This window comes from Esox lucius, chromosome 12 (assembly GCF_011004845.1).
Source record: "Esox lucius isolate fEsoLuc1 chromosome 12, fEsoLuc1.pri, whole genome shotgun sequence".
Lineage (NCBI taxonomy): Eukaryota > Metazoa > Chordata > Actinopteri > Esociformes > Esocidae > Esox > Esox lucius.
Window position 1 is genome coordinate 25,818,963 of NC_047580.1, and position 26,255 is coordinate 25,845,217.

At 39.0% G+C, this 26,255-nt stretch overlaps 4 protein-coding genes and 1 long non-coding RNA gene across 5 annotated transcripts; 3 read left to right on the forward strand and 2 right to left on the reverse strand.

Moving 5' to 3' along the window:
• The first annotated feature begins 167 nt into the window (after positions 1-167).
• racgap1 (Rac GTPase activating protein 1) lies at positions 168-8,805 on the forward strand. The gene is made up of 17 exons (XM_010890557.3): positions 168-383; positions 819-907; positions 1,015-1,217; positions 1,329-1,474; positions 1,629-1,698; positions 1,844-1,897; positions 2,013-2,093; positions 2,191-2,308; positions 2,462-2,610; positions 2,757-2,921; positions 3,166-3,264; positions 3,422-3,620; positions 4,968-5,073; positions 5,200-5,332; positions 5,468-5,594; positions 6,745-6,856; positions 7,883-8,805. Exons 2-17 carry the CDS (start codon positions 823-825, stop codon positions 7,965-7,967), a joined length of 1,932 nt encoding a protein of 643 aa, XP_010888859.2. The 5' UTR covers positions 168-383; positions 819-822; the 3' UTR covers positions 7,968-8,805.
• si:ch211-210c8.6 lies at positions 8,359-12,710 on the reverse strand. The gene is made up of 5 exons (XM_010890553.4): positions 12,437-12,710; positions 11,008-11,113; positions 10,607-10,713; positions 10,048-10,220; positions 8,359-9,850 (listed from the first exon to the last, which is right to left on the reverse strand). The coding sequence occupies exons 1-5, from the start codon at positions 12,585-12,587 to the stop codon at positions 9,572-9,574; spliced, it is 816 nt and encodes a 271-aa protein (XP_010888855.2). The 5' UTR covers positions 12,588-12,710; the 3' UTR covers positions 8,359-9,571.
• bin2a (bridging integrator 2a) lies at positions 11,192-16,624 on the forward strand. Its single transcript, XM_034295842.1, has 11 exons — positions 11,192-11,382; positions 12,834-12,945; positions 13,032-13,112; positions 13,258-13,312; positions 13,477-13,571; positions 13,658-13,753; positions 13,834-13,941; positions 15,282-15,367; positions 15,502-15,577; positions 15,730-15,812; positions 15,973-16,624. The coding sequence occupies exons 2-11, from the start codon at positions 12,862-12,864 to the stop codon at positions 16,622-16,624; spliced, it is 1,416 nt and encodes a 471-aa protein (XP_034151733.1). The 5' UTR covers positions 11,192-11,382; positions 12,834-12,861.
• A 1,262-nt stretch (positions 16,625-17,886) lies between these two features.
• Positions 17,887-20,139, forward strand: LOC117595379. Its single transcript, XR_004576576.1, has 4 exons — positions 17,887-17,998; positions 18,791-18,832; positions 19,179-19,235; positions 19,354-20,139. It is a non-coding gene; the product is annotated as an uncharacterized LOC117595379 (long non-coding RNA).
• A 351-nt stretch (positions 20,140-20,490) lies between these two features.
• On the reverse strand, positions 20,491-25,811 carry dazap2 (DAZ associated protein 2). Its single transcript, XM_010890556.4, has 4 exons — positions 25,632-25,811; positions 23,733-23,851; positions 23,356-23,598; positions 20,491-23,035 (listed from the first exon to the last, which is right to left on the reverse strand). Exons 1-4 carry the CDS (start codon positions 25,642-25,644, stop codon positions 22,907-22,909), a joined length of 504 nt encoding a protein of 167 aa, XP_010888858.1. The 5' UTR covers positions 25,645-25,811; the 3' UTR covers positions 20,491-22,906.
• Positions 25,812-26,255: the final 444 nt, after the last annotated feature.

A 26,255-nucleotide genomic window follows, 5' to 3' on the forward strand; every position in this document is an offset into this window, starting at 1 on the left:
GTCAATTTTCTGTTTTACGTTAAGCGACATACAAAGAGTAATCTTGGTGAGTAGAGGGTATGCGATCATCGACTGTCTGATACTGGATCAGCTAAAACAGGCAGTATTCACCCCGCAGTTGGCCGATGGAAATGGGCTGGTCCTGTGTGCTCCTGTGTGCGTCGACGAACCGCTACGTGAAAAACGTCAGTTCGTATTCATTGGCCAGTGGTTACATTTGAAATGCAACGCGCCTGTCTTGAAAACACAATCCATGAGTTGTGCGAGAGATGACCCAAACAAAAGAATAAAACATTTAGTCATTCAAGTCGTCAAAACATTGACGTGTTTAATAATCGCTGTTTTGTTGCTCTTTTTTGTACCGGGAGTGGTGGACTCATACGGTATGTAATTGTTAAATATTATTTAAGCAAGCTAACGTTAGCAGTTAGCTAGCTAGCGGACGTTAATTTACTGGAACGTTAGTATGCTAGCTGCTAGATTAGATGCAACTTTATGGTAATTGAACAGTACTAGTACGGTACAAGGAAAGCTATTTTACCTTACGACCGTTTTTGATTCATACATTGGTGACACGATTGGGTACTGTATTAAGCTTGCTTCTGCCTGGGGTACTAGCTTTCCAACTAAACTGTATTTTGTTAGCTTACTGGAAATGTATGTATCTGGAAAATGTTGTTACTGTACAATATTTTCCATACCATTTTAGATTGAGTACTTGTGATGTCTTGCTATTCGTATGTAAAATATCTACTGAAACTCTTTTTTTTGTTTATAAATGTTATCTATACTTAATAGTTTCCTCTCTTTTTTTACAGAAAAATGGACACTAGTGTGTTAAACCTACACAGCTTGTTTGAAAAATTGCGGTCTCATGTCGACATACTCAATGAGAGCATTGAACCCCGTAAGTAATTAATTTCCAATTGATTTGACATGGTAATGAAGAATAAAGATTACTGGGGAAGATGTATTTAAAGCTTTCCAAACTCATTCTGTGTTTTCAATTAACAGAGTTCATCCAGATGGCCCTCAACTTTGAGGACTGCCGTCGAAGATGGCTCCGGGTTGAGCAGGACCTAGGATCCTGCAAGGAAGTGCTTGCCAAGGCAGAAACAGAGAGGGGATCCCTGGAGGTCAAACTCAAGCATGCTCGTAATCAAGTTGATGTCGAAATTCGGCGGCGCCAAAAGGCAGAGGCTGATTGTGAGAAATTGGTGTGTATTCATTAGACCCCCCCCCTGACTGATCTACTGTTCTCCCAAGGAACGTTTGAAGGAACTTATACACCTTCCCTCACTAACACGCTGTGTTCCGCCTTGTTACAGGACCGTCAGATCCAGCTGATTCGGGAGCTACTGATCACTGAGGGCTCCAGCAACAACATCCAGCTGAATGAAGAGCAGCGTTCTGCTTTGGCCTTCCTCAATGCACGTTCTCAGGCGGCACCAGCCAACCTTAACACCAGCAGAAGGTGAGCATTCACGGCTGGTGCCTTTTTGCTGTGTATTGTCTAGTAGGTTTAACATATTTTGCTTATTTTAGCTGCTCCGTTTCATACTGTAAAATTCATATTTAGCAAATAATCCCAACATAATGTTTACAGCATTTTATTTTATTTTCTATAGATTGCAGACAATAGATGAGTCTGCCTCCATTTTATCAGACATCAGCTATGATAAAACGGATGACTCTCTGGTGAGTTTGTGTTTCTGTCTCGTCTGAATGTATTATGGCCAAATCATTAGCAGGGAGAAGGCTTTAACAACAATACATTTTGTGATTGAGACTATTGGTTTGCCTATTTATGAACATGGTCTGTTGTTTTGATAAACCAATCCAGGACTGGGACTCGTCCATTGTGAGAACTGTGAGACTGAAGAAACGTGAAAAGCGGGTAAGCAAAGTTTATTGGATGCAAGGTACTGCGTTTCTCATAAATGTAATGAATGTGTGAATTCGGGGTGGAGCGAGTATATTGCTTTTAAACCCTTTTGACCTCATCGTTACAGCGCTCTGCCTCCAGAAACTTCATTGACGGTCCACCATGCGCATCCAAAAGGTCTCGGTCAACAGGCAGAACTTCTGAAAGGGTAAATATTTTCGTAACATTTCTATAGCAGACTGAGAAAAATGTCTGCCCAATATACTGTTTAGGTTAGCGGTGACTTGACTCTTAATGGTCATTAGGGAAATGAGTCTCTTGTGGCGAAGACGACATTGACCGTGCCCGCTGACGGAGGGGCCATTGAAGCCGTTTCTACCATTGAGGCGGTTCCCTACTGGACACGGAGTAGAAGGAAGACCGGTACAGGCTTTTCCTCGCTTACTGAAGATTTGATCGACTTTTTAAAAAAAAGAAATCAGCATGCAGCTACATTATCATTTACACTGTGACAGGTGTATGTTCATAACTGCACTGTCAGACTCAGTCCTGTTTGACCTCCCTCTGTTTTTTCAGCTACGCTGGAGTGGGACTCTGAGTCAGTCAAGTCTGAGGAAGTCATATTCAAAGAGCCCAGCCGACCGGAGAAAGAGAGCAGGCCTCAGGAACCCAGCACACCCCAAAGTAACGGGGGTGTTCGTCTTCACGAGTTTGTTTCCAAAATGGTAGGAATGTTATTGGTTTTCCAACTGAGAAGAGGTTCATGTAAAGTTCTTGATGTATTTAGGAGTCTTGGTCTCCCGTGCTGCTTATTTAATTACAACACTTGTTACGTGAGATCAAACCAACCGGCGTCCCGTGTCATGCACAGGTAATCAAGCCAGAGTCTTGTGTGCCTTGTGGCAAGAGGATCAAGTTTGGGAAGATCTCCCTGAAGTGCCGTGACTGTAGAGTGGTCACCCACCCCGAGTGTCGTGAACGCTGTCCCCTCCCATGCATCCCCAGTCTTGGGGGTACGCCTGTCAGAATTGGAGAGGTAAGGGGAAATTCCAAGCAGATATTTTATTATTACTGAACTGCATGCATGCAAGCGATTTGAAGTCAAAGCACCATGGTGCAATATTCAACTTGATACAACGCAAATCTGAGATGGTTGAATAAAAATCCCTTTATGCAATTATTTTCTGATATAAATCTGTTTTATTATAATAAGTGTTTCCCCATGTATCTCATGGTGCAATTGAAAAAACCTTCTCTTTGATGTTTATTCTCCCTCACAGGGAACACTTGCAGACTACGTCTCCCATGTTCAGTCTCCCATGATTCCTTCTTTGGTGGTGCACTGTGTCAATGAGATTGAGCAGAGGGGCCTACATGAGGTGAATGTTGTCTCAGTCTCACAATGGGCTGGGTATTGGCTGTCTTGGTTTATACAGTGGCATTGCAGCCTTAATCTCTCGGTTGTGTTTCACAAATTAGAAAGCTTTATCAGCCTCTTATGGGTCCCAGTGTCATTGTTGTTCTTTCTTTTTGTAGACTGGCCTTTATCGGCTGTCCGGTTCTGATCGCACGATCAAAGAGTTGAAGGAAAAGTTCCTGAGGGGGAAGACTGTGCCTCTGCTAAGCAAGGTGGATGATATTCACTGCATCACTGGCCTCCTCAAGGACTTCCTAAGGAACCTCAAAGAGCCCCTCCTTACCTTCCGTCTCAACCGCACCTTTATGGAGGCTGCAGGTAGGGTTGGTTTTATTGAGTGTTTGACTGAATATTTGTGTGTTGTGGTTGCTTTGCAAAGCCATTTGGTCTGGAGATAAGCAGGCAAGCACTCTGGCTGAATTGTGGGGTTAGTAACAGTCAGATGTGTTCATTATTACAGCCAATGGCTTTGGCTTATTTTTTTTTTAAATGGTCTTAACATTCTGTAAACTAAGTGGAATCGTTACGACTGAGTCATGGGACATCACAACTCTATGGCGTGTCTGCAAAAATAATTCATGCTTCAAAACCTAGTTATTGTGTCAGGTAATTGGCCAGTGCCACCAAAATTAAAAGTTTTTTTTTATTTCTCATTGTGTGAGCCATACTAATCAAAATGTTTAGATGTTTTTTCCCCATGGCAGTCAACCCTGGAAGTGTTTGTTGTACATTTCAGTTTTGTTCTACTTTTTCATCTAGCTGAATGCTGGTGTGTATCACACAGCTTTTTAGATACATGTTTCAACAGTGATGATAGTTTACTGGGAAAAGTGAATACTGAAAAAGGATATGCACATCTGTATGTATACAGTGAATGTAGTCACATGTGAACAGAAAATGCATGTATTGTGTAGAACATTTGCCACAAAATGACATCCATGAAAACAGAACTGCAACAATGAAAAACCCTGTGGTAGTTCAGAAAAAAACAATGCACCTCCTCACGGTATGTAACAGTACAGGTTCCTATGTTCTTGTTGAACATCCTGTCACTCTTGTTGGTCTGGGAAGAGATTTTCGTCAACTTCACTTTCCTTTGCGATGCACCGGGGGGGAAATCTCATGGAGATTGCTATTTCATTACTATGCCACCTGGCAGATAATTTGCAAATATGGCAGGTATCACAAATGTTTAATGTTGTATATATTTATGGAATATTCATGTATGTCTGACAGATTTTGATAATTAAATGGATCATTTTGCATGTGATTGCTCAAACGATGAAAGCAGTTGTGAAGAGTAGGACAATTTCACTGAGAATCAACTCATCCGTTTTGATCAGCAAGCCTGATCATGTAGGTATTGTGCCTATTGTAGACAATTGTACTTGTTCTTTTGCACAGGTGCCTAAACACATGCAATTTGCTTTGCTCTGGTGCAAGAAACTAATTGTTCAGAGATTTGAACTTATTGTTTTGAAAAAAAAGTATTCTCATTTGAGAAATGAGCCAAAACGATTGAGAAAAACTAACTGTAGTTACTAAGTTCCTGTAATATTACTCCTCTGGAGTAAACCTCTTAAATGTATTATTAATTATATATATTTCTATTTTTATTTTTTTAATATAATTTCTGTGCTCTGACATTTCCCTCTGTGTTGCCAGAGCTTGCGGATGAGGACAACAGCATTGCCCTGATGTACCAGACCATAAGTGACCTCCCACAGGCTAACAGGGATACCCTGGCCTTCTTGACCATTCACCTCCAGAGGTGGGCATTGGCCGGGCATATTACTATCAACACTGCTCTTCATGCTCACTTTCATAAAACCAGGTCTTTAATGTTGTAAAATGTAGCCATGCTTCAACACTCTTTGACCCGTGACCTATTGTTCAGGGTCGCGCAAAGCCTGGACACTAAGATGGACATCACCAACCTGGCACGGGTGTTTGGGCCTACGATTGTTGGCCATGCGGTGCCTGACCCAGAGCCCATGACCATCCTGCAGGACACCAAACGTCAACCCAAGGTCAGGCTCATCTGGATGATGAGGGCCACAAAAAACACCATTACAGTCAATGTCTAATCTAATCTGTCTTGACATCAGCACGCTGTAAGTCCTAGGAGGTTGTATAGAAGGGAATGTTTTTCGATCCTTCCCCAGGTTATTGAGCGGCTGCTGGGCCTGCCGCTGGAGTACTGGAGCCAGTTCATGATGGTGGACCATGACCAGCCGCACCCTGATCACATGATCATTGAGAACGCTAATTGTTACACTCCTGACCAGAAAGGTGAGTGCGTGTGCACAGTCTAGCCAGTCATATATCTAGGTGATTATTTTACATGAACTTGTCAATCGTTAACTACCCAGTAGGCCATAGAAGACCTCTGCTGTAGATGACCGAATAATGCTCACCGTCGTGTAGAAGACGAGGAAAAACAGTAACCTTTAGTTAGGACAAGGCTTAAGTTTAAAGGCTATAGGTAAAATCATCTATGTGTACTGAGCTGGTTGGATGTTTTAAAAGCGTGATGAAATCGCAAATGGGTCATTATTTATTATTATAGTAGGCGCTATCAAGATAAGACCAGACCATTCACAGATTGATGCTATACTCCTGAAGTTGGATTCTGTCACACCTTTGTGCATGCAGTGGATGTTTTATGAAACAGTAACACTTTCTAGGCCTTCCTTCCTCACAAATATAGTAAAATATTCCCCAGAATATGAAGCATCTTTCTGCTAGCGTCTTTCTTCCCTTAATATTAAAGCATATTATTTTTGTATGGACATGAAAAGGACCTCTTTTATCATATTTTGACCATTGTTATTCCCCAAAGATATGTCTGCAGTTGATACATTTGATGGTTGATCATGAACGAGGCGAGGGGAGGAACATTTTTTAAGGCTGTTCCTGCAATCTCCATTGTTCTTTGGCATTGGGATAATGGTCTACTACGTGTTGAACATGTATGTTATGGAAAATAGTTATCAGGCCTTTTGGCAGGTTGCCCTGCCTGTCACTCACTGCGGTGCACGGTTGTTCACCACCAGACTCTGGTGACGTGAGTCAAGTTCAAATATAATAAAACATTGTTTATAACATTGTGATGTGGCAGCTAGTGATAATAGCAATCAGTCTTTCGATAGGCAGTCATCACAACGCCCAACTCTTGTTTATAACGGTCGTTACAGCGTATTAGCGTTCCAATGGATTTCATTTGAAACATAACTAACCTGAAATAGGAAATACATTTTTGACCTAGACATTTTGAAATGAGACTTGTTGCTGATTATTTCAAATGCAGTGTATTTGACCTTTTATTGTAAAAAAAAAAGTACTTTATACAAACATGTTCCATCCATATGAAAACCGTTTGGTTACAAACTGAGGTAATCTTCCTAATGTTGAGTTGAATGTTGTTTTGATTTTGTTTCAGTGAGCATTTTGGGTCCCCTTACCACTCCAGAACACCACCAGATGAACAAAACCCCATCCTCCAGCTCATTGGGCCAACGCATGAGATCCACTTTAAGCAAGACTACACCAAAGTAAGAAGTCTCTAGCATTTCATGCCTTTGAACTAGTACATTATTAACACTCTGTGATTCTGGTGGTAGAACTTGACTGGTCATTTGTCTCAATTCGGATGCATTTGTTTGACAACCCTGACAGACTGTTGTTAATTATACCCTAATTATAATTTATTGTCCTCCATGATGTGGGAATATTGGTGAATAATGTGAGTTGCCATGGAGATCTGGCATTTCCAAAATGACACTGATTGGCCTGATGGTGGTGCTATAACAGTCTATTTAAAATGCTAACTTGGCGAGGTTACGGCCCTCCTCCTGTTTGGCCTGATGTCATAACGTTTGGTACATAGACCTTTTTTCTCCTCAGGAACACTGTTGCTTCAGCAGCCTATAAAGTATTTCTTTCATGGATTTTTTTTTTTTACCACTTAAGATTTTGTGGAAATGCAACTCATTTGGCCTGAATTGATCCTCTGTATGGAACTTGATTTACTGCATCAATATACAATGATTGTTCAGTTTAATAATATTCAGATAAGTACCAAAAACATAACTTGATATATTCACATAGGCGTGGTATGGCAGATGCATGTTTACAAATCAGCCAAAGATATTTGTAAATTTGAAAAACGACAACATTGTAACCATGTCTCAAGATTCAATATATGCAAGAACATTAATATTGACCACATGGTGGCGCTATATTTGGGCATTTGTTTGATGACATTTGCTACAGACGCTCAGGGGTGAGACACATGGTACTTTTTGGACCAAACTTGAGTGAATGATGTGTCACGATGCAGTTTCATTGATTGTTTCTAGGGGGAGGTGATTTATTTATGGGGGGTGAAAATTAGGGTTGCTGTGGATTTTAAATGTGGGTGACCTTCGAGTTTGATTCGTTAATTTTAGTCAATTTTTAACCAGCAAGCAAACTTTGGTTACAAATGATTATTGCTATTACTATTGTTCTTTACTTTGGAAAAAAAGTGTTATAGATTTTGAAATGTTCTTTACAATTTTTTGTGTTTTATCTCTTAGATTCGGGAGTAAGAGCAAGTCTGTTGTGGAATTGGGATTCACCAGTCGCCAGGGAAACTTCTTTGCGTCTCCGCTCCTCAAGTAATCCAAAGCAGCCACAGAGTGGGACAATTTCTGATGGATGGATTTTTACTGTTTTGCTCCACAATATTACACCAGACTGATGTCAGTGAAGCTTCCACAGATGTTGTAAATGCATCTTTTATAGGTTTTATATTTCAAAATAGTAAGATTTGTATTTTAATGTTTCACCTGTGTTATTGCATCTTTATCTAACCAAAAGGGAACGTCAATTTGGAAGCTAAGATTTCTTTAGAAATCTGCTCAGAATATATGTTCCATTGATTTCTCATAACCAGTTATAAATTCTAGGTTTGTAGAAAAAAAAAAGTAAGTTTTCTTTTCTTCAGAATCCTCCTGGGATTTATTTACAAAGGAAAAAATATTGTTTCAACATTGGTTGAAAATGCACTTGTCTGATTTTGTCATATTAATGTGTCCGACATGCAGTTTAACCTTTGCATCACTTTTAGTAAAACCGTTGCATTGTTTTTTATGATGGGCTAAACTGAGTGGGATATTTTTTTTTGTTTTCTTTTCCTGTTTGTTTGTATAATCACTTTTTGAAATGTCTACTTGGTTTAGCAGTTAGATGTTGCATGTTTTATTCAGTTTGTCTTTTATATAATCCAGACTAGCCACAGTATTGCAATGACAAGACATTAGAAGTCTGCTTTCTTCGGCTATAATCAACTTACTTAGAAGTATCAGTCTGCTTGGTGAGATGGGTACATTTGGACTTTGATTCATTCAACTTAGTGGTACACATTTGAAGAGAAGAAAAAAACATTTCACATTGTGTATATACTGTAGCTTGCACTACAAGTGCTCTGCCTAATTACTAAAACTTCGACTTGTCTTCATTTTGACTTTCTCGTATCATTTTGTTTACTCAATGGTAGGTTAGTTCTGGATTTCTATTATCATCTCAGTGGTAGGTTAGTTCTGGATTGAATGTTCTGAATCCCTAACTGCAGGACAATAATTCTGATTTGATGTAGAGAACCTGCAAACTGATGGAATTTCAACAAGATTGTCATATTTGCTTTAATTAAAGCATTTTCAGTTCCAGTTCTGCATAATTTCATTAGTACTTTAATCACATTGTGATTTGGAAATAGTCTTCATCTGAGTTTTTTTTTTGTTGCTTTATTTCATTTTAGTAGTATTGCTTATATAACTTGAACAAAAGCAAATCAGAGTACAGATTATTCAGAAGACAGCAGCAGCCTGTTAGGTCTGCTGCAACTAAACAGCACTGTTGTTCCTGTAACTCTTGATACAGTTTAATAACATAAACCTAGAGGTACCACTGTAACTCTGTCCAGGTCTACTGCATTGACTGAATTCAAACATTACCAAAGCTGGTAGGAAAGGTAACTTTGTGGAATTTAAAGATTATATCGACTGTAAACATACAACAGTAGGAACCTCAGTGCACTGCAACTGTATAGAATTTGTAACATCGAATGTTACAAAAAAGGTTAAATCCTGACATTTTAGTGTGCGCTTTGATATGAGACTGTAGGAGAAGAACCACTGGGTACTTGATGATTACAGTGGTCTTGTTCTGAAAGTTTCCCCTTGTCCCAGAACACCAAATTACAAAGGATGTATGTATGCAACACGTTAAAACTTAGGAATTGGCCAGAGGAGAGGTGTGTTCTTGATATAGTTCTGGAAGTCTGGGTCCGAGCCCCACTTCTTCATGGCCTGTTTCTCCAGGATGGGAATGCCACTGACGTGACGCAGCAGGAACCAGACAAAGAGTGGAGAAAGCACGCTGACATGCTGGGAACCCACCATTACAGACGATGCCGCGAGCCACAGTCCAGACCACTGCATTATTTCCCCCAGGTAGTTAGGGTGTCGGCTATGTCCCCACAGCCCGCTCTGGATGAACCTTCCCTGGGGACAGAATGAAAACACTGGATTAAGGGTACTCTCTTAGTAAATTCATGTACTATGAACTATTTCAGTGGAGAGTCGTGACGTTGATTTTATTGGAGGGAATGTTTTTGTGAGAAAACCTCACAAATACCCCACCTCATCCAAGAGAATATACAAAATCGGCAACCCTGAAGAAGCCAACCAAACTGACTTACAGCATTATCTGGGTTCCCTTTGAACAGCCACTTCTGCTGATCAGCAATGGCTTCTACAGCAAAGCCTATGCCCCATATCCCCCAGCCCAGGTAATCCCTCAGGCCCAAGGGCTCATCTCGCTTCTCACTGTTCAGGATGAGGGTGGGCAGGAGTGTCATAAACACCCAGACAGCTGGAAGGTTGAGTAAATAATTAGGTACTGAACCATGGGTTGAATAAACCAGACATCTAAATCAATGTGAATACATGTCAAGATACTGCACCAGCTCTCAATAAGACACCCTGCTGTGTGTAAAATGCAAGCAGGTTCCAAAGCAGAAGAAAACTCTACATTGGTAAACTTAATTTATGTTCTAACGCATTTAGGCACAATAGATAAAGCCCAGATATTCCAATACATTTTCTTACATTTTTAAAGGGCAAAAAGTTTGAGCTGTGAGTTAAAGCGGATTGCATAGCAGGCTAGACAGGCTTGCTCAAGGATTATGGAAATCACTGCTGGAGAGGCTGAATTCAAAAAAGAAAGTTGTGAACCATAAAGATTCAAAGTACTAGTACCTTGAACACTCCAGTACACAAAGAATGTCCCTGGGCTGTCTCTGACATTGTTAAACCTGCGATCATGGCCGTCCTTCAGGATCCGCATAAAAAGGAATGTTCCAAGCCTGCATAAGTTACAAACATGAGCACCACTGTCACACTAGCCAGGCATTATTCATTAACTCAACTTTAATGACTCACATCTATTGAGGTTTCTGCAGCACCCAGTCTCACCTTGGATAAGACTGATGTACTAACTCAATACCTATTTTTAATGGCAAGCAAATGTGCAGAGTACACTAAAGCTCTGTCTCTGCCTTGTTTTTTTGTCTTCTCCATTGTGTGCATGGGAGTTCATTGTTGGGCATGGCAGATGACAATATATATGCAACTGTCTCCATGACGGTTAGCACGCTTACCTTACTCCCCATGCTGTCACCAATCCCGTCTGCACATTTTGCCTCAAATGATAAGTCCCTCCCCAATAACGACTCAGGTGGGCGAGTAATACAAATGTGCCGGACCCTAAAAAAATACAAAGAGCAAGGTTAATCAGTGTAAGACATGGCTCTGCCTACCCCTATTACACAGAAATTGCAGAGTAAGGCGTGTTCAATGAATGTTACCCAGGAGCCTAGAGACGGGGAGAATTGGCTCCAAAGTTCAAGGATAAAACTTTCAGAGAGCACAGACAGATCATAAAGGATTGCCACTAGCAGACAAGTTGAAGAAGCTTGTCTAGGAATGCATTAATTTTTTAATTACATTGAATTACTATTCATCTGTTTATACGGGTAAGTTGCTGTGTTTTATTTGACTAATGGTAAAGTACATTCTGAATAGCATCATATTGTGAAATACTTATTAACTTGTTACTTGTTATACTCATTATGACTTCATATTATAGGTATGATAAAATGATACCAATCTTATGCTACAGTGTTTCAGTTTGTGGCAGGTTATCTCATATTCTCGTTCTCATTGACTGTTGCAATATTATTTGGCTATGGAGGATTAAGGCTTTCAAGTGTTTTGGCTACTTTTACAAGTTTGAAGTTACCGGATGGTTCGCTACATCAAGTACGGTGCTTAATTAGGGAGGAGTCCGTAACAGGTAAAGATAGTTTTATATTGGATATTCAAAACTCATGTGAAAATAATTTAAGTGAAGCGTGTCCTGACTATGATGTCTTCTGACTGTCTTTTGTTTCAAATTCCGATTTGATAGCCGTTCCAAAAAAACGTCCCGAATGCCAATTACATTTTCTGTATCAGTGGAGGATGGACAGTAATCTACACTTCTGCATTTTAGATTCACATTTCATAGTATTCTAATTTAAATGTACATGTTCAATAGCTCTTACAAAAAGCTTATCATGACTATGAGACTATATATTCTGAATTATGGACAACTAGTCACGTTTATATAATAAATAGTAAAAGAACCAGTAAAAAATAAGATGTTTTACAGTCTCCGATGGTTCCGAATATAGTATTTTCATAGTCAAATAACTATTTTGTGAAGAGCTATAGAAAATTCTATCATTGATTTTCAATATCAAAATCGCTGCCGAATATCCAATATAAAACTGACTTTACTTCGCTGTCGTCGAAGTTGTTTCACAACAAACCTGTTTAAATAACAGTGGTTTTGTAACTTGGAAATGGGTCAAATAAAAAATATACCTTAAATTTAAAATGTTAGGCCGAATTAATGTTTACAGTGTGTCTAAACCGAAAACATTTGCATAACCATTTAAACCTTTTAAAATTACAGCAAATCACTGCTAACATAACGACTCGGCATGAATAAAAAAATAATAATAGACATATCAATCAGCATATTACCAGCTAAGTCATAGAACTTCTCAGTTTTGAGAGCTGCTGCTACGGCCCATCCAGCCCACTGGATTCCCAGGTCTGTAGCTGCACATTTCACTATAGTAGTCCCCATTATCATATCCAGTAAATTCTGAAGTATCAACTGGTAATCTAACATTGGACAACCCCCACAGAATCTTCAAAACCAGTCCTGCGTAAAGTTCACTTCTTTCATAATAGTATGTAGGAGTGGCAATTTAAGTCGATTTGAAAAGACACATGCGCGCTAAGAACCCTGGGATTTGTAGTCCAAAACTGTCATGCGCTTTAGACATTGATTATTTCATTTTGAGCTTGAGTTTAATTGGCATACATCCATACTAATGTCTTAACCATATAATTTCTAAATATTTATATTCATAAGGATTAAACCCCAGGGAAAAGGAGAAATTATGGCAGAGGACAACGGCCCAAAAGGAGGTGCTGGTGTTTTTGCCAAAAAACTACAAAGGCAACTGAGTAGGGGCAAAGAAAAGGTATACAGTCCTTCAACTTCCTCAGTGTAATGCACAGCAACAGTATCAAGCAGTTCAGTGTTTGCATACTATACTCTATGTTTTAGGTCTTGCAGAAGTTTGGAAGGACAGTGGAGACTAGAGATGAAAGTTTTGAGCAGTGCCTCCTGAATGTAAATGATCAACAGGTATTCACCATGACAATGCAACACAAATCATACCATGTGACAATAACCTTAAACAAATCTATGATTTCTGTCCCATGTCAAGGCCCTGTAAATCCCATTTATTTATGAACACACTAGAGAAGTCACTCTATACATGTTTCTTTAGACTGATGGTATCCGGTTATACAAGGACCTGAGGATTTACCTTAGTTCTGTCAAAGGTAAAGATTTTTTTTTCTGCCCATCTATGTTGTAAATTAAACGTGCTCTTGTCCAATATTGTCTGTAAATGGAATGGTTTTCTATATCTTTACCACAACCGGTAGTGTCCAACTAAGGCCCAATTAAGGCATGAAATATGCTCTGTGCTGTCCACTTTCCACAGGAATGCGGGAAGCTTCAAAACGTCTTTTCCAGTCTCTATATGATTTATATGAGACGGGCTGGGAAGGAGAAGAGGATCTTGGGTCCATTGTAGAGGTTAGTCATAGCTCTCCATGACTGTTGATTATTATCATGCAGATTTCTGTAAAGAAAATTATTCAATGTTCTAAAAATGCCAATAGGGTGAAGACCTTCTGTGGAATGACTATGAGACCAAGCTGTTGGATCAAGCCCTTCGCACCATGGAGTCTTATATAAGCCAGTTCCCAGATGTCAAGGTAAAGGGATTGGAAACACACACATGCACAAAACTCTAAATATTCTCTCTCTCACATTCGTTCTTTCCTTTAACTCCCAGGAGAGGGTGGCCAAACGAGGCAGGAAGTTGGTTGACTACGATTCCTCCCGTCACCACTTGGAGGCACTGCAGAATGCTAAAAAGAAAGATGAAGTCAAGATAGACAAGGTCAGTCAGACGAGATAGCCTACCCCTCCTCGTAGCTTTTCTCAATCTCGTACTACATTTTTTTTTTTTAGAACTGTGGTTTAACCTGAACATAGCAAAACAGCAATGATCAAATGCTTAAATATGTTTGCAGAATGGTTGATCATTTTCTTGCCATTGTTCCTGCCTGTCTTAGACCCGTGGTTCATAATAGTTTTTTGTCTCTGGAACCAAATTGAATCGTATTGTCTAAATCGTTTTTTTGTTGCCAAAATAATTTTTTTTTATAAATACTTGTATTGACAGTAAATATCTAAATTACTGTATATTAGACAAGGGAAAGACATTCATAATTTTTCATTTTAAATAATTTCCTATCGCATTTTCTCTATGAAGAAATGTGGGCTATCAAACGTGATGGAGACATGGTAGTAGCGCCGCTAATATCGACAGTATATGGAAAATACTCTGATTTTCTTCATGTTTTTCTTGAGAAAATGAAGCAATGTAAAATAATATATTAATTTCTACACATTTTGTTTTTTTTTCAAAATATATGATTATGTTTTTTTGCTTAAACCACCACCAATGACCTTTCTTCTCTTTCAACAATTAGATGACAACGATCAAAACATTTAGTAAATACTGCAGTAATTTTTGCAAAACCACATAAGTAATTATAGCATACTTCAGTAAATATTATATTAGTTACTGGTCTATAATAGCAATAAGGCGTTTTGTGGTATATTTCCAATATACTGTATCATGGCTGTATACAGACACTCCGCCATGTGTCGTGCATAACAACCATATACTACAGTAGGGTTTCTGCACCAAATCATTGAAGTAATTCCTATAGTATACACAGTTAACTCCAGAAGTATATGGACATTATTTACATTTTTCTGCTCTGTATCCCAACAATTCAGATGTTAATCAGAACAATGACAATGGGGTTCAAGTGTAGACAGTGCTTTTATTTGAGAGTATTTTCACACATATTGGATTCATAGTTTAGTGGCATCATGTCTTGTACCCTAGAGGGACAAAAGTATTTAGACAGATTAACCTTATGTACAATGAAGTAATGATCTCTGGTACTTGATTGCTTATCATTTACCTGCAATGATTGCTTGAAGCCTGCGACCCACAGACATCTTTTGATGAATGTATTTGCAGTGTTGAAGGTATCACGTAGTTGGAATATATTTACAGTTAATCTTGCAAAATGCTGCACAGTTCATTTCATAGCATTGTTCTGAAAACCAACAGCATTGCTTCCAAGAAATCTGTATGCGATTGTGAAAATAATACAGTTGAACAGCAAACTTGAACATCATCTGTTGCTTCTCTCTGTACAGGCCGTTGAAGAGGTAAACAGAACAAAAAGTGTTTTTGAGGACATCAATAGAGAACTGAAGGATGAGCTCCCAGGTCTCTATGACAGGTAAGGAGTCAGTACACAGAGCCAGATAGCAGAATACCATTCAAATAAATCAGTCATCCAGTCATGTGTATGATCAAAGAAAAGCAGCAGACAAATTCTAAGTCATGTTTTTTCTTCTCATATTGTTCCTGAAGCCGTATTGGGTGCTATGTGACAGTCTTCACAGCAATCTCAAATTTACGAGACACCTTTTTCAAGGAAATGGCTACAGTATGTACAGGTCATATCTTTCTTAATAGCTAGGGTGGCTTCACTTTGGTTTATTAAAAATAAAATGAATTGTTATCACTCAAGTAACAAAAGTCCTAGTTCTTTAGGTTAACATCTACTTTTGAACTAGTCTAATATTCTTTTTATTTTAGTTCAACAGTAGTTTGCAGAATGTGATGAAGGATCTCAAGAATCAGCATCCAGAAAAGGAGTTTGTTGTTAAGGGGTTGAATCGGTAAGTTACAAAAAGGTGAAATAATACTACATCGCTCACCAGCAGTTTTATTTATCTAACTCCCAATTTTATGTCAGATTGTGGGGTGGGACACATAACAACAGTTACAGAAAATGGTATCAACATGTAACCATCCTATCCCTCCTAAATGTTCTTTTAGGACAGCCTCTCTGAAGAGGCGATCTCTCATGTCACCCAAATCCTGGAAGGCCAGCTTCTCTGACTTCCATCAGAGTCACAGTCCGGGCAAGTCCGGCACCCTCACTAGAGACAAGTCCAGCTTCAGATCCCCTAGAAGTCCTGGCAATGATGAATCACTCACCAGCATTCCTGCAGTCTCCCCACTGCCCCTATCTACTGGAGACCCCTTCTCAGAGGCTCGAAACCTGGACGCAGATTCCACCCGTAGCGAAGACCCGACTGCAGAGAAGATACCGGAATCTCAAAGCAGGAATGAGATCACCACAGAATTGGCCTTTGGCAGTGGCCAGAAGTCAGAAAAGGAAGAGGAGGATGTGAAAGAAGGAGAGCCTCAGTCTTGGACATCAGACCAACAGTCCACCACCTCAAATAAGAGAGGAGAACACTCTGCCGCATTGACAGAGATTACTCCTAAAGTGACCAACTCCTGTAACTCAGAGAGTGTTGAGCTCCAGTCTGTTACCATGGACACCCCACAGCTAACCAAAGAGGGGGCCCCTGAGGACTCTGGGGCTCATGGTGTGCAGAATGGAGCTGCAACCGAAAGCTCTGATTCTGATGTAGAGCCCACTGGGCTTGTCCAAAAGGTGACTTCTCAGAAAAGACCCTGACACACATTTTACACAGTAAACCTGGATACCACAGAACTCAAAATAATTGAGGCTATCAGACATGGTTATTGAACTCATCCATTTTCAGTCTTTTAAATTCCTAGACAATTGTGGTAAATGTTCAGCTATTAAGTCGAACTCCTGAGTAACAGAAATAATTGTTTAAAAAATACCTTAGTGTTTACAGTGTATGATCTCACATATTTGATTTACATATTTGTTTACTCAAATAGACACTGGCCTCATGATAATCAAATACATAGTGAATGCTGCTAGACTTTTAGGATACTGTATATAATACGACTTTGTTCTTTTACTTTTAGGAGGAAAAATTAAACATCCTTGAGCCAAAGGATTTGAAAAACACTGCGGTTTAACAAAGGTTCTCTTTATAAAACATTGGTTCCTGTTGAAAATGACAATAATTGCATTATTTATTATTTTATTTGGAATTTTCACGTTTTCAACCTTTTTTGTTTGTTCACAGAACTAATTACACTTACAAGGGAGATTGAAGGAATACTGAACACAGCAAAATCGGATAAGTTTGAAGAGCCTTTACAATTTTACTGCAGTGATAAAACAGTAGCTGGGAGCTGCTGTATGTGAACAATGCAGTCATTTTATTTTTGCTAATAAAATCATAGTTATACTTATTTGTGCTTTTCATAGGTTTGTGCTAGTATACACAATAACAGTGACTTGTGTTTTAATTTCACTGTAGAAAAACTAAAAGATCACTCATCTATATACTAGATGTTTTTATCAATCCATAAAAAAACAATGACTTATTTTCTGTTGTTTGTGTGCTAAATTGTAGCTAAATAACTTGATTATTGTGTGAACACATTGAATGAATAGCTTGTTGAGTAATATTACTATTAAAAAAAACATTACTGGGTAATATTATTGAATAATATTTCTATTAAAATGAATGCATGTAAATCCTAAGTGTATTTTATCCATTTTGGATTCTTATAAAATGTATTATTAAAGCCCCTATGTAGTAAACAGTCTTCATTTGTGAGCAGGTTGTTGTTCATATTCTGGTAGATCTGCAATATTGTCGCTGAAGCATGAAAGTGTTATCCTGAACTATCTCTATCTACTTCAGTAAACTTAATGGATAAGTAAGGGGCATGGCAATGGTAAGCCTTACCCACTGAGTTTGGCTTACCTTACCTTTAACTTTTACCCGTTTCATGCCTTTGGGGAGTCACAATGTTCACGAGGGCGAGCATACACGATTCTCGTGAACGCGTAGGCAACAGGAAAGTTTGAGACTGAACATCCCGTATTGCTATAGTAAGCACGCCTGTGAAAACTGAAAGCTATTGCTTTTGTGCTGTCTTGTTCGTGGCAGGCTTATTACAGGTAGCTACTATTTTTTATAACCTAATCTATTATGTACCTTTAATTTATAATTTTTGTTAGGACAACGTTTTTCCCACTGAAGGTAATATCGCTCTCAGCAGATCTAGCTAGGTAGGCTAGCTGGCTACTTCAGGTAAAGTTTGCGGACACTTTGAGCACGACTTTGATTAACAATGGCAGTATAGTGCAATGATGTAGCTAACCAGTAAATATGATATGTGCTGTCTTTCATTTAAGACCTCGTTGCTTGATCTAAAGAAATTGTATTCCGGCATTTACTGTATTTGTAATTACCCGTCTACTGTAACGGCGTCAATTTACGGAGACCATTAGGTAAATAGCATCGCGCAAATGAAGGGAGAAACCGGTTTAGTGATCCGGTTTGTTCCAAGATTCTCAGCCGACGTAAACTTATCTCTTCGTCTACAAATTCTCTCTCTAAATGTAATATTGACTAGTTACACAATATTTTCACACCCATAATTCTTGATTATTATGTCCTAAAATGTATCGTCTTTACGTTTGTTCTTCTACATTTTAATGCATTTTATTTAGAGAAGCTTGTTGTAAATAAGGAAGTGTGTAGGGGTCTTAAGTCGAGGTTCACTCATGTTTGAATAGCCTAATGTAAAGAATTAAACATAGTTATTGTACATTTCACCACACTAAGTTATTGTAACAAATTGAGTAAGTTACTAGTGGTTAGGAAAACGGGATATTTTACTTCTGTTGTTTGTTTACACACTGTCTCTACATTGTAATATGGATACTTAAGTTTTTTTTCCAATATAGCCTGTCTGACATCAATCACCATGAATTATTCCACTGTAACAGGTTAGTGAGACATATTTTCTGTGCTAAAGATATCTGATTTCATGTGGCACTTATTTCATGACATAACTTACAGTGTTAGAATATAGTACCGTACCTATATTTACCATTAGGGTTGATCCCAACCCCTTTTCATGATGGCTCAGTCTTATTTACCTCTGATTAAGACACTTATGTCAAAGGCTTTCTGACCTGAGGTGCTGGCTGTTTCAGTTAAGCCTTTTATAAGCAGATTACTTTATAATTACATACAATATATATGGAAAATATTGTTACTTGTGCATATACTAAAGCAGCCTCCAGTAATAAAACAGTTTTTTTTGTCATAAACCTTTGTCTTCATCAACAGACATGAGTCCTACAACAGCGCTTCCTACTCAAACCAATGACTCTGTCATTATTGGAGGTAAGCTATTTTCTTTTCACTTCATGTTTCACCCCCCCCCTGTGCTTTAATGCATATGTATCGATCCTTAGCGTGACCTCAGTATACATTATAAACCTAGTTGACTGTCTCTCCCCAGTTGTCATCGTGGTTGTACTGCTAACGCTAGGTGTGCTGGGTTTCCTTCTGTACCGGTACTTTTGCCACAATAAGGGTGCCTACAGAACCACAGGAGAACCTGCCCCAGGGGAGGACCCTGATCAGGCCCACAGTGACACTTCAACAGAAGAAAAGAAAGAGTACTTCATTTGAACAGAATTGAAGGATGAGAGGGAGGAACGTGAGCAGAACTGTGGGTGGGTTTTAACAAAAATATTCTGTCGGACTGACAGAAAATGGGGAAAATGACGACCATCTATCATATGTCTGTGGACTTGGAAGACCTCATGAAACACTATCGGTTATAGCAGATAAGCTGGGCATGAGATAAGACAAATTGGTAAGAAGGGAGTATGCAAATTGATAGATGACAGGTAAGAGCTGTGTTTAACCACCACTGGTTGCAGAGAGGACATCATCAGTTTGTTGGTTCCATCACATAAAAATGCCCTGACCTGTTTCATCACATCATTCAATTAGTCTCTGGAAACTCAGAATAAAAAAAAAATATATATTTAATGAGTATCTATCTGGGGCAAAATGGGGAATTGTGTTGAATTGACCAAATGGTTAATACTATAAGGATTATATGGCAGCTTTTATGTGAGCTAAACACTTTTTGTAACTTACTATTACAAATAGAAAACATTTTGTGTTTGTATGTTATTGAAGTACTGTTTCTGCCAATGTAGTAACTGTCATGACTGACCTCAATTTGAGATGGCAGGTCAGTAATGGCAATAAAACGGATTGTCTTTACAGCTATAGTTGGGCAGAACATTGTGTTATTTTCACACCTGTTCCTTTAATTTTGATCACAAGGAAGGAGTTAAATCACAAAAATGTCTACACCTTATGCTTCATTCAGGGTTACTTGAGCTGCTCAAGTCCAGATGCATGCCACCAAAATATTTCTCAAAATCATGCAAAAGCACTGGAAAATGTAGCATTTCAAATTTCCAAAATATCCTTTATTCTAAATTTGTCATCTTATATTTTAAGATTAGTATTAAAAAAAAGTGAAGTGCACCAAAGTTCCATTCTGAAGATTTCTTCCAGACACATCTCAGCAAACCAAAGTGACTCATATCCTTCTTAGTAACCTTAAAAGAAAGTGTACCAGTCCATCAAATCACTTTAATACATATATCCATATTATAAAATGTTTAAAGAAAAGAATCCCTGAACTATAATTGTCCATAAATCCTTCAACAAAAACAGTTACTCCACACGGGGTGTGGTTGGCATGGCATCTACTGGTAAGCACTACAGTACATAATATTGCTGGGTCTAAGCCACTATTATGTTGCTGCATTACAAACACAATATTGGGACACAACAAAAAAAAAAAAAAGTGATGCATTTCAACCAATTTTGAAAGCTGTGACCCCTTTTAAAACGTTATGACGTGTTTGTTTGGGAATGGTATACACATTTACAGCCGTGCAAAATATATGAGTGACACGACAGTGATGTTTGAAATGGTAGCTGGTCATGTGATCAGAGTTATCAAAAGCAGATGCAGTCTGATCTTAGATTATGTGCAAACAGGTTGCATGCTAGGCCAGCAGGTTTCCAGACAGTTGGTCAACTGAACAGAGTAACCTAGAATTCATATTTCAGTGAGTAATCCTGTTTTCATGAGGGCCACAACTATCAAATCTAGGTTATGTCGGATACCCAGCGACAGAATTCTGTCAAAACATACAAGATGTCACGATTTAAGTACAGCAAGGAATCACATTAAAATGTTTAAACCAAAATAAATCAAGTACAGACATGGTCTCAATCTAGATCAAACCTAATGTTAGATACTGAATTTATTACTTAAAGTTACATGGTAGTTAAACAGTTTATGCGCTGCTGCTTTAATGCATATTTATTTTTATTAACAAGAAAATTTTTATAAATAATGTTGTGGCTTAATACTACTAAAAATCAGGCAAGTGGAACAATACGCATGTGATTTGATGCAGTCCTAAAACATTTAGGAACCCCTCATACCTTCTGGAGGGACATTACTGTACATCAATATAATTCCTTAAAAAGATTATGTTGCACAGGACAGAGTAGCCTATGCCTAGTGCTGCAGGTTATTAGCTTCTGTACTAAAAGAAGTAGCAAAATCTATCATTTCCAGCAGTGCACATGAATGAATGCTTGTGGTATTTATATAAAAATTTGCAATGACATCTTTACAAATATCTAAATTGTACAAAGCAAAAGTGCAAAGAGGCATGCAAAACCACCTAGTCACAATGACAAACGTTTAAGCACCCAATTACAAAACAAGAACAGCAATGCCCGATCAAAGATCTTAACAGACTCATCACTGCTCCATAAATCTGATATGTTTGCCTTTTAAATGTGCCATATTTGAACTACTATAATTAGAATTAAGTCAAAACCAAACATTTAGTAGTGCATTCTAGACCATATCTTTGGTACAACCAGCTCCTTGGTTATACTGACAAATTAACTCATTATGTGCTTGAAAGTGATAAATACTGAAAAGAAAAACTGGTTACATTTCCACTGAACCGTTCTAAAGGCAGCATTTACACTGTAGTCCTTATAACAACGTGTTAAAGTAAAGTGTTAAATTCTTAACCCCCTGATCTTAGATGATTTTATCTTACATGACAGTGCGAGTTAGTGTTTAAGAACAGACGGGTGCCCTTGTTTTACCTAACAGAAAACCAAACACTGAAATGACGTACAACTCTGGGTATCCGACTTGGGGGGTGGGGACAAACTACAGAAATTAAGCCAACCAACCCTTTCGATGATTCAAATTTGTATTTTCAGCAGATTTTTCAGGTCATTGTGCTCTTCTGCACCTGATTATGTTCATCTATGGTTGCCCAAGAAACTGAAGAAGGTACAGTAAACCACCATGGCATGTAATAATCAATAATTTGGAATCCATTCTTGTCTGTTGTGGTTCTTGTTTAACACACTAGTATTCTATTATACTACAGCACACTGATATCTTGAGATATTTTTTCAAATTCAGTTTAATCCAGTGGTCAGCCTTTGGCCTATACTGTAACTTGCCATAAACAGCAATAAAAAATAAAAAACTCAAAAGGGAAATATATGTGACGTACTACTTAGGGTAGCGCCCTTTTTGCGAGGAAGACATGAGGTCTAGTCTGAGTCTTATAAATATGAAAAACAAGTTATAAAGTACAAAATGGCAATAGTGTTAAGAGTTAAGATCAATGTCATCCACTCAAAACATAAAAACAATAACACTTTGAAATGCGTCGACTGAAGACAGCAGCACTATCCTTGTATGTTCGGGGGAACCGGTTCAGCAGCCCAAATTATTAATCCGTAATTGAGGCTGCTCTGACTGGAGTACTGTACCTTTTATCTGGGCTCTAAAGTATTACATTCCAATGGGTGATGTCAGTACTGTGGCATGGCTTAGAGGCCCGAAATGGGTTGCCAGGTGGGACAGGAGAGGGGGTCAACATGTTGAATGAGGGAGACAAGTATGGGGGAGAGGTTGTGGAAAGCACTGGCTGTTACCAGATGGTGTATCCACCATTGGAGCTGCCCAAAAAGAAGTTGTTCTTGCGTTGTGTCATCATGACGTTGGCACCCTGCATGGCAGCCAGCTGGGCTGCATTAGGCATGTGGCCTGGAGGTGGGGGCTGTGTGAGGGGAAACAAAAAGTCACATGGATGAGTAACTTGACCAATACTGGTGAATCAAAGACACTGGTAATATACCCGAATCCTCCCTCACAACACAATATGAAGACTAAAATAAAACAGACCGGAAACTCCTTTTCTGGAGTGCCAAGGGGTGAACAGATATTTCACCCTCCCTTGTCAAGTTCACGGACCTTACTTCCCATCACCTGGTTGTTTAGGTTTAAATTGAACACTAATTTGGGAAGAAAGAGAAACTTGCAGGGAAAACACACACTGGTCACCTCTGACACACTGTGGCCCAGGCATCAGATACTCACCGGGATGGAACCACCGTTACTCTGCCCAAAGCGAGCACCAGCATCATATCCCCCCTCCACTAGCACAGTGGAGCCAGGAGGGTACATGGGTCCCATGGGGTAGTAGGCCATGGGGACGTTGGGGGCCATGGGTCCAACAGCCATAGACTGGGGCAGCTGCATGTACATCTGGGTGCCAGGGTACTGGGACATCTGCTGTAGCTGGCCAGCCTGAGATGGGTGCACATACCTGGGCTGGTAAATCTTTGTGGAGGAACAGAGAGAATGGGAATGTTAGAGAGTGCAAAGCATGCTCTGTCAGCGTGCTTGTACTGATATGATTTGGAATAGGTATCCCAAAAGCAGAGAGCCATTTACAGTGGAAATCGGTGTGTTACCTCAGAGTATGCAGGTGGTGCGTCTGAGTAAGGGGGTGCCTGGGGAGACACTTGCATAGCAGGGGGGTAGATTGGTGCACTGCTCTGCTGAGGGTACACAGCTTGCTGGGGATAGGAACCTTTGATACACAAAATCAAACGTTTAATCTCAGGTTTGGTCAAGAAAATTTGTAATTAGATTAGATAAGAGTCCTTGACACACTCGGGACAGCCTATTAATTACCCTATAGATTTAATCCTATAGGACAGCCATTTTACCCTATGTGACAGAAATATGACCAAAGACAGTTCAGGTACCTCATAACAGCCTCATCATTTTTTTTTTTTTATCTGTGCAAAGCCATTCTGCTTATTGCACTCGCTTTGCAGAGTCACCCGGCTATTTTTTTCCTGGTCTTGACAAGGACAATAAAAAGAGTTCAGTTTGCTAAGGTCCAAAATAATTTGTACTGAACAATTCACTTAAATTCCATATGCTTATTTTTGGTGGGTATGAGGAGGATTAGTTAGAAACCAATGGCCTGGACAACTGTTGTGGGTGCGTTGTGCAACTGTTGTAGTGGATTTCCTTGTTTTGGGAATGGGGCTGCCTCCCAGTCATGAGAAGTGTACCCTGGTCTGGCTGATGGGCATCGGTGGTCTGGTTGACAACTGGTCCAACACCCGGAGACGCAAGGTTACTTAGTATTATTCTGTTTACACGTCAAAATACTTTTTAATTAAATAGCAGCCTTCTCCATATTATGGAAAACATGTGTATGTTTCTGGACAATGCACCATGCTGCCCTGTTGACAGTATAGCAGAGCGAGGCAGATTCATGTTGAGGGCTCTATCATTTAGTTTAACCACGGCAAGATTAACAGAACTCCATTACGGAGTGGCGTATTTAACGTAAAGTGGCCATGCGGACAGAGGAACTATCCTCGGTCCCCTCAGTGGTTTGTTAAATTAAAAGGCCATTCAAGCATTTTTAACATGAATGGTTATTGAGCTTCCAAACATTGAATAGGTATGCAAATATCTGTAGTGAAGTCTCATTTCAAAAGATTATGGCAGTTTAACTTCCCAAACCAGAACCTATACCCAACCCCAGCTTGCTTTGTGGAACCACTCAGCAAGTTGGGGAGTCCCAGAGTAACCTAATCTTGAGCCCTAGATACGTGGGCGTCTCGGTTCTGTACCAATATTGAATTAATGTATTTGTCTTTACTAGTCAGAAGAATTTGTTGACAGGGTCGATTTCAGCTAACGACAATATGGTCAAACTATTATCCAAATTCAAACACCGGTGGTAGTTTTTGGAAAGATCTCCACTTGTATTTCCGTTTGCTTCACAAAAATAGGAACAAATAAAAAAACATTTTATTTTATTTAATTTTTTTTACATTGTCCATTATCACTACAGACCACTGTGACAACAATTGAAATGTATCTAGTCATCTTTGTCTAAATTGCATCATCAATTAAATTATGTAACTTAACTAACTTAAAGCAGTAACAACAGCACAGTAAATTTACATTATAGTTATTATGAAAGGGACTACACAATTAACTGGGAAGATAACTAACTGGATGGTGGAACTGAGGTCAGATTACGCGGTTACAAGCTAATTAGCAGGTACAGAAAGCTAGCTAGCTTACTATTCTACGCTAGCTAGGGTTACATCTTTGGCAACGTTAAATAGTTGGCTACTACTAGTGTCGACTCTCCCGATATAGACACCCATATTTACCTTCGTATGTGATTAAGCCAATTTACAATGAAAACGTCAGTCAAGCGACGTTAGACCTTGCAGTTTAGCTTGTTACCTAGCTAGCTACTATGTTAGCTACAGTAGCTAGTTATTGAGAGTATAAAATGGTTTAAAATAACGTTAGTCGTTAGCTAGCTAGATTACCTTTGTTGTTCATTGTCCTGAAATGGTGTGTCGTTCTCTGCGTCGAAGACGGTGATTATGAAGTTAAAAGTATTTTCAACCAGGACCGTGTGAATACTAAAAACGGAGATAACTGCTCAGAGTTACGTGACCGTTCACTTCCTTGTTTTTCCTCTTTTATTTTTGTTTTGATGGTGGATGCAGTTACGTCATATAGGTTTCGCCACTCCCATTCCAGGGGTAAAAGTGCATGCTTGCTGTTTTACATTAGCCACACAAATAGCTAAATTTAATATGCATTTAATGTTCTATGACATGGAAAAATAGGTCATTAAAGGAAGATGCGGAATCAATGCTAGATATAAACTGTAATTCAAGAGAACATATATAGCTACCTCAACACATCAACATTATTGCCCATCAGTGTGATGATATAGATGATATAGAATTTTTAATATAAAAGTAATTAAATCCTTCCTAGTACTATGAACGATTTTGGCTTTGGTGATAGACGGCATTGTGAAAAGTAGAAAACAATGGCGATTAATTAAAGATTCAAAAAGCTCAGCTCTCCCTTTAAACTCAATGGCAATACATGCAAATGCCTGTGTCTGCCAGGTGGCAAGAAAAATAAGGAGAATACAC